Raw genomic sequence first — 8,227 nt, 5'->3', positions numbered from 1 at the left:
GTTAAGTCAACTTCACTAACTTCAGCAAGGGTCTAATATTAATACAATTATATAAAAAAATTGTTCCTATTATGCTTTTTCAAAGATCCACAATCATGGTGTGATTCGCATGAAAGCAGGCAGCTGAATCGGACTTTCCCAGTACATATAGCTGCTCTCATGACTACAGTGAATTTGGAAATGAGCAAAAAACCCCAGCATAACTGGGAAAAAAAGAAGTCTGATAAAACAGATTTTAATAAACAGCAAAAAACTTTGTTAGATCATCAATTTATATTTAAAAATATTTATAATTATTCCTATCTCAACTTTATTTTATTAGTGAATAGTCCAAGAAAATGATAATTAAGCTTTCTGCATTATTTAATAATCCATTGTTAATATATATTCTTTTTTTTTGTTGTTGTTAACATATATTCTTTACTTTCAAGGAAACTGGAGGATAAGTGTTATATGAGATAACCTGCATGCAGAAAAATTATCGGAATGAAATGCTTTAGCCTGCTTATAGACAGATTTAATGCTCAACGTTTTTAAAGTCTCCTTTTGAAAAGAAAGTATTTTAATTTCTAAGGCACCTGGGTGGTTCAGTCAGTTAAGCATCCAACTCTGATCTCAGCTCAGGTCTCGATCTTAGGATCATGAGTTCAAGCCCTACATCGGTGCCTGGGTGGCTTAGTTGGTTAAGCCTCTGCCTTCAGCTCAGGTCATGATCCCAGGGTCCTGGGATTGAGCCCCGCATCGGGCTCCCTGCTCAGTAGGAAATCTGCTTCTCTCTCTCCCTCTGCCTCTCCTCCCAGCTTGTGCTTTCACTCTGCTCTCTCTCTCTCTCAAATAAATAAAATCTTTTAAAAAATTAAATTAAAAATTTAAAAAATTAAAAATATCTTAAATTCACATTATGTATATTTATATTTACATTATTTAAACATTTAAAAAAATTTCAAGACAAATTTATTATGTTTTTGCATGCACACATACACACATCAGTTTTCCTTGGAGACCAAATATGGTGATTTTTTTCTTTTAAGATTTTATCTATTTATTTGAGAGAGAGACAGAGACAGCAAGAGAGCACAAACAGGGAGGAGAGGGAAAAGCCAGCTCCCTGCTCAGCAGGGAGCCCCGTGTGGGGCTCCATCCCAGGACCTTGGGATCATGATCTGAGCGGAAGGCAGATGCTTAACTGACTGAGCCATCCAGGTGCCCCTGTTGTAGTGAGTCTTGTTAAAGATATCCATACTATCAGATTTAAAAGTCCTTCAATAATTAATGGGTTATCTTCTAGGTTATTGCTTGAAAGACAAGAAAATTTCTGAATGGTGAATACTGGTCTGCTTCCTCAGATGCTCTTTACTTTGAATTTATTTCTCATGATTAAATAATCTAAATTTAATTTTAAGCTATTTCTAAAATAGTTTCTAGAATTTATATAGAGAGTTTTTTAAGTGAGACCAATGGGGATAGAGAACATTTTTTTATTGATTATACACAGTTTCATCTTCAAAACTGCCACAACATCACCTCCTCTTTGAAGGCTCAGCAAAAACAGCACCAAGGACATGGCATATTTACGACTCTAGCAGAAAACTAGATAAGCATGAAAATTGTCTTTGCACTCCCAACCAGAGTTGCATAGGACAAGTGGCAATGCCAGGTTTCTTACTGTGAACTTCTTCACAGGTGAGATAAGCCAAATGCTTAATGAAAAATTGTTTAAAGCAAAGTTTAATTTATCTGCTTCCATACACGTGGCATATCTCAATCTACCTGTTGGTCATGGTTAGCCAACTGCCTTTAGGGTAGCCGCTCAGAATTCTCTTTCCAAACTTTTCCAACTTCAAGCTTATTTTTTTTTAAATGTAGGCTATGAAACCATCTCATAAAACAACACCATTGTCATATTCAAATTAAAGGCTACTATGATTTTAATATACTTGCTGAAGTTCTTTGTACCTTTATACTCCCGAGAATTAATCACCAGGAAGTTCTCATGTAGTAAGGTTTAATATAAGTTAAATATTTGTGAGCAAGTGATAAGGAAGAATATTTATTTTCTCTCTCTATATATTTCTCTTATATATATAAATTTATATATATATATAATAAAGAAATAAATTTATATAAATTTACATATAATAGTATAAATACATTTATATAAATATATATATATATATATAAATTTACTCATGACTGTTCAATTTTTGCTCTAGTACTTACTTAAAGCTATTATAAATACATTCCTCTTGGTGCTGTACCATCTGGCATTTAAAACTTATTTCTTCCTTACCAATGAGAATCCTTTAAAAGACTGTTACATCTTCAAACCTAATCTGTGTGGCCTGAGATGAACACATATCTCATGTACTCAGTTTTACTACATTTTTAGAGATATGAATTCCTCATAATGAAAGAACATGAAAATTATTCATAGAAAAGAAAACTTAAACTATCAAAAGTAAAATATTTTTGTTTCATTTAGAAAAGACTTAGGTATCTGCCAGTATAAGAGATCTTATTTAAACACCCGTGTTTTCCCTAGAGCACTTGGCACAACAGTAAATCCCAAGAAGCATTTGATTAATCAGTTAATGTGCCCTACTAGAGAACATATCTTTCTTTCTTTTTTTTTTTTTACCATCTCTCACTAAAATCCCAGTGTTGAGACCATAGAAAATTCTCCATAAAAACGTGTGGCTTGATTAATAACATACCAAATTCAGTTACTAGCTGAGCTTCCGTGGATATTGGAGGCACAATACTATAACCATGAAGTTATCAAAGGGCCAAAAATGTTGCTAATTGCTTTCTATGGCTTTCCTTTTATCCAGCTGAGGCAAGATGGGTTAGAGTCAGATGCCACTGAAGCAGACGCAAGCAGCAGCAGAGTTGAGGACAGCCATTTCCTATTCCACCTCCTCTACCATCATTCACATTGCAAAACATCAGAGGTTTATTAGCATCTTGGACCCAACCTGATCAGGTAAGCAGGCATTCCATTCCAAAAAACTTGGGTTTTTTTTTCTGCTTCTATTCCTAAGTAATTAGACCTGATTCCCGTCCTCAGCAAAGAAGTCTGCGTTTCACACAAAGTCCTGCAACAAATGTATGACCCATGTAGTCAGCAATGTGAGTGGTGGCTTCTCACTTACCAGGGAATTTCACTGGTATGCAGACCAGGGACTCACTCGGGTCAAGGAGCAGGGCATTGCATTTCCACTGTAGACAGGTAGGCTCACACAGTCAGCCTAGCATCCTGTGGTCCACATGTTGCTGCCACGGAAGATACAGTCCTCCCCTTTCTTCACATCTGTTATCTTGATACCTTTTGAAAAGGGGAATCAGAGGAAATAGAAGTTTTATTTTATATTTTTCAGAGAAGGGAGTCCATTCTCCTTCAGGAAAGGCAAGTTATGAAAAGCAACTTAGAAACTCAGTTCTTTGGGTCTACCATGGATTTCCAGAGCTAATCAACACTTCTGGTATGCTCACAGTATTATATAATTTTGAATCGAAAATGAGACACTATTTAATTCCAACACACTGTTTTATAAATGCAAGGATCTGGCCTGCATATTTTCATTGGACAAACTGAGAGAAAACACAGGATCAATTGAGTCAAGAGTGTACATGAGGGTAGAGTAACAATGTCCAACAGATTCATCTTGCTGGTCTAGCTACCTTATTTCTCATTATCAAATTTCTAATCACTAACTTCAGTTTTGCTGATGAAATAGCAGAATTGGTAAGAAAAGAAGACCAGTGTTAGGGGAACAGGAAAAAGATAACATCATTTAAATCCACACATCAAAGGAGGACCACTGTGGTTCATTGCCAATAGCACAATCACCAATTCTAAGATGTTCTAGGTCCTGAGTATATAAGAAAAAAAAAAAAAAAAAAAGAAGAAGACGATGGCTAGGAAATCTCCAGATGGCCAAACAGGACTGAACAAACTATTTACAATGCAGCAGAGAGAGACAACAAGTCGAAAACTCAAGCAAAATAAAAATATGTAAGGGTCGCCTGGGTGGCTCAGTTGGTTAAGCAGCTGCCTTCGGCTCAGGTCATGATCCCAGCGTCCTGGGATTGAGTCCCACATTGGGCTCCTTGCTCATCAGGGAGCCTGCTTCTCCCTCTGCCTCTGCCTGCCATTCTGTCTGCCTGTGCTTGCTCTCTCTCCCTCTCTCTCTCTGACAAATAAATAAATAAAATCTTTGAAAAAAAATAAAAATAAAAAATAAATAAAAATATGTAAAATGAGAACTCCAACACGTCTCTAATAATCCCAAAGGGGAAAAAAATGGAGAAAAGGGAAGCAAGACAGTTTTAAAGAGATAATGGATGAAAATTCTCCAGAATTAAAGAAATATGTGAGTTTTCAGATTAATACGCCACACTACCTACAGGTATAATACAATGGTAGCCGTGTTGGAAAGGGAAGGGGAGGGAAGGAGAGGGAAGGGGGGAGGGGAAAGAAGGGTAGGGCAAAGGAGGACAGGAAGAGAAACCCCACAGCTAGGCGCACATTTTGTATTAAAAATGCAAACACTAAAGATGAGGAAAGGCCATCTTAAACCTATTTTTTCAGTACAAGGAAAAATGAACATAGAAGCAAGAAGATGGGCGCAACAGGCCGAGCTGGGTCCATTTCCTCACTGCTTTGTCTTGAGGACGCAATGATGCCGAAGAAAGCAAAGCCCACAGGGAAGGGGAAGGAAGAGGGATCTGTTCCCTGTAAGCAGTTGAAGATGGAGGCAGCTGGTGGACCCTGCTCCACTTTGAATTTTGAAAGCCCCAGTGATCTCTTTGAAAGTTTAATCTCCCCCATCAAGACAGAGACTTTCTTCAAGGAATTCTGGGAGAAGAAGCCCCTTCTCATTCAGAGAGATGACCCTGCAGCGGCCACATACTACCAGTCTCTGTTCAGGCTGTCAGATCTGAAGATTCTGTGGAGCCGGGGTATGTACTATGGAAGAGACGTGAATGTTTGCCGCTGTGTCAACGGGAAGAAGAAGGTTTTAAATAAAGATGGCAAAGTGCACTTCCTTCAGCTGAGAAAAGATTTTGACCAGAAAAGAGCAACAATTCAGTTTCACCAACCTCAGAGATTTAAGGTCTTCATCCTGCAGCTGGAAGGAGAGAAACACTGGCGTCTCTACCATCCGACTGTGCCCCTGGCCCGGGAGTACAGCGTGGAGTCCGAGGACAAGATTGGGAGGCCGACCCACGAGTTCACGTTGAAGCCAGGTGATTTCCTGTACTTTCCCAGAGGGACCATTCATTAAGCGGACACTCCTCCAGGGCTGGCCCACTCCACTCACGTGACCATCAGCACCTCCCAGAACAATTCGTGGGGAGATTTCCTTTTGGACACCATTTCAGGGCTTGTATTGGACACTGCCAAGGAAGATCTGGAGTTCCGGGCTGGCATACCCCGGCAGCTGCTCCTGCAGGTGGACGCCATGGCTGTTGCGAGGAGAAGGTTAAGTGGCTTTCTGAGGACCCTTGCCGACCGGCTGGAGGGCACCAAAGAGCTGCTTTCAGCTGACATGAAGAAGGATTTTGTTATGAACAGACTCCCCCCTTACCATATGGGAGACCCAGCGGAGCTTTCAACACCAGGTGGACAGTTGCCAAGGTTGGACAGCACAGTGAGATTGCAGTTCAAAGACCATACCATCCTCACAGTAGGGCCGGATCAGGATCAATCTGATGAAACTCAGAAAAAGATGGTTTACATCTATCATTCCTTGAAGAATAGGAGAGAAACACACATGATGGGAAATGAGGAAACAGAGTCCCATGGACTTCGCTTCCCTTTATCACATATGGATGCACTGAAGCAAATTTGGGACCACTCAGCTATTTCTGTCAAGGACCTGAAACTTACCACCGATGAGGAAAAGGAAAACCTGGTGTTATCCCTCTGGACAGAATGCTTAATCCAGGTAGTCTAGTGCCTTCCCAGAATCCAGGGTGTACCGTCTCACAGATACACACATGTGCAAAGAAGAGCAATGATTGATGTGGTGCTTTGAGTCAGTCGACTGGGACTGACCTGGTCTTACAACAATTTTCCTCACCTGTGTTACTAATAACATGAGCCGTACCTGTTTCAGGGAGTTAGGCACACAGAAGAAAGGTGTCTCAGTAACAAAACCGTACTTTTGGCAAACTCATTTATTCCAGTGTGGTAGAAAAGGCACAACTCCAATAAATGTATCATTGAAAGTTAAAAAAAAAAAAAAGAAGCAAGAAGATGAACATAAGAGCAACGCTTAAAGGAAATAAGAGCACTTGATTTATCTGGTCATATTCTTACAAATGTGAACGGTCCCTTGCCGAATTCTCAAGGCTTAGAAACCAAGAAAAATGCAAGAACGACGGCTTATGAAATAAAACCACTCCAGTCTACGGAACTCCATAATGGAGCCTAAAGCAGCATCACTGTAGACATGCAAGTTAGGACTAATGGGAACAGGGGTCAGAGAGGAACTGAGCTTAAATTTATGCCCTAAACTCATGTAATTATATCACACCTGCTATTGCATGAGGAGATAGGATGGCCTCAAATGTGCTGTTCCTTTACAAAGCCTTGTTCCCACTCGTACAAGGAAAAGGATCCTTATAGTAAACAGTAATCAACAAAGTTGGAGAGTCAAGTCTGGGAAAACACATAGGATTATGGCAGTTTAAGTAAACGTATTTCACACACTTATAACATCAGACCCTACACCAGGTGCAGTAATGCCCAGAGGAGTGGTGAACCCTCTGGCAATAGAGGGAACAAGGCACTGCTGTGTAAGTTCCTCGCTCCCACCCCTGAAACTGAGGGGTCGAAGGAGGAGCACAGGATTAGAACTGGCCATAATGATCGCCAAAATAAATGATCAGTTCCATAAGACTCAGAGCTGTTTTTTGTCAGCCCTAGTCTGTCCCCAGTGTCTAGGTGCTTAGGAAATATTTAGGTGAATGAATTAATCTGCAACACAAAGGAACGTATAATGTTAATAGGCAACTTAAATCTCTCTGAAATGGGTCATACTCTCTCAAGATAAATTAAAAAAATAGAGAATCCAGATACTGATTTTCTGTGCCATCATATTTAAAAGAGGACAGGGTTATAAACATTTTAGATAATGTTAAATTCAGTTTACCAATATATGACATAATGCTTAAGGGAAAATTCTACTGCTTTCAGGCAATGCAAACACATTTTTAAAAAAATATTTATTTGACAGAGAGAGAGATCACAAGTAGGCAGAGAAGCAGGCAGAGAGAGAGGAGGAAGCAGGCTCCCCCCTGAGCAGAGAGCCTGATGCGGGGCTTGATCCCAGGACCCCAGGATCATGACCTGTGCCGAAGGCAGAGGCTTTAACCCACTGAACCACCCAGGCGCCCCCAAACACATTTTTAAATGAAAATATTTATAAAGCACCTTTCAGTGGGTTGCATATCCTTGCCATCACACAGAAAAGTGACAGAGCAAAGCTTCTGTGGCAGATTGGGTTGTTTGAATGTACCCAGCACCCCAGCCTATCACGGGACAGTCCCCTCTGAGTGTTGCTTCCCACCTCAGAAGTCAAAGTGGCTGGAGACACCTGAGTGGAGGCTTACAGTCCAGGCTTGACCAATTGGGTATTTCCAACCAGGGCTTCAAAAGACACAGGGAAACCTGGTGATTCACAGACCTGTACGCCTGGGGATACAAATATATTATATGTTTAAAAAAATAATAAAATTTAAATTAAAAAAAAATCAAAAGACACAGGGAGCTGAGAAACTACTAGTGACAAAAGTCAGCAGCCGCAGTTGCTCACCAGAGAGAGACGTGGAGTCCAGCGGCAGCAGTGCTGTGAGTCCTATGCTGAACCATCTGGTGGAGACAATACAAGCCCAACCTTGGTGACCACTAGTGGCAGTGCCGGTGGGAACCATTAAGAGTACTCAACAGTCATGACTGGCTGTGCTTCTAGCTCTTGGGCTGACCTCCAGTTGCCCATATCAATTTTCTCTTCTTAATCCCCCAACTTCCAGAATGATTACGTGGACAACTTTCAAACAGATTCATTTTCTCTTCAAGTTAGCCAAAACCATTTTCTTTTTTTTTTTTTTTAATTTTATTTTTTATTTGAAAGTGAGAGAGAGAGAGCACATGAGAAAAGGAGGAGAGGCAGAGGAAGAGGGAGAAGCAGGCTCCCTGCTGAGCAGGGAGCTGACTTGG

The 8,227-nt window shown here is 40.3% G+C and overlaps 1 protein-coding gene across 1 annotated transcript; it reads left to right on the top strand.

The window, feature by feature from the left end:
- The first annotated feature begins 4,632 nt into the window (after positions 1 to 4,632).
- On the top strand, positions 4,633 to 6,251 carry LOC125081412 (ribosomal oxygenase 2-like). Its single transcript, XM_047696053.1, is given in 1 exon segment — positions 4,633 to 6,251. A coding segment is annotated over 1 exon segment (1,281 nt). The 5' UTR covers positions 4,633 to 4,679; the 3' UTR covers positions 5,961 to 6,251.
- Positions 6,252 to 8,227: the final 1,976 nt, after the last annotated feature.

This window comes from Lutra lutra, chromosome 11 (genome assembly GCF_902655055.1).
Source record: "Lutra lutra chromosome 11, mLutLut1.2, whole genome shotgun sequence".
NCBI lineage: Eukaryota > Metazoa > Chordata > Mammalia > Carnivora > Mustelidae > Lutra > Lutra lutra.
Note: the sequence above shows the minus strand (reverse complement) of the source record. Positions and strands in the feature narration are given on the sequence as shown.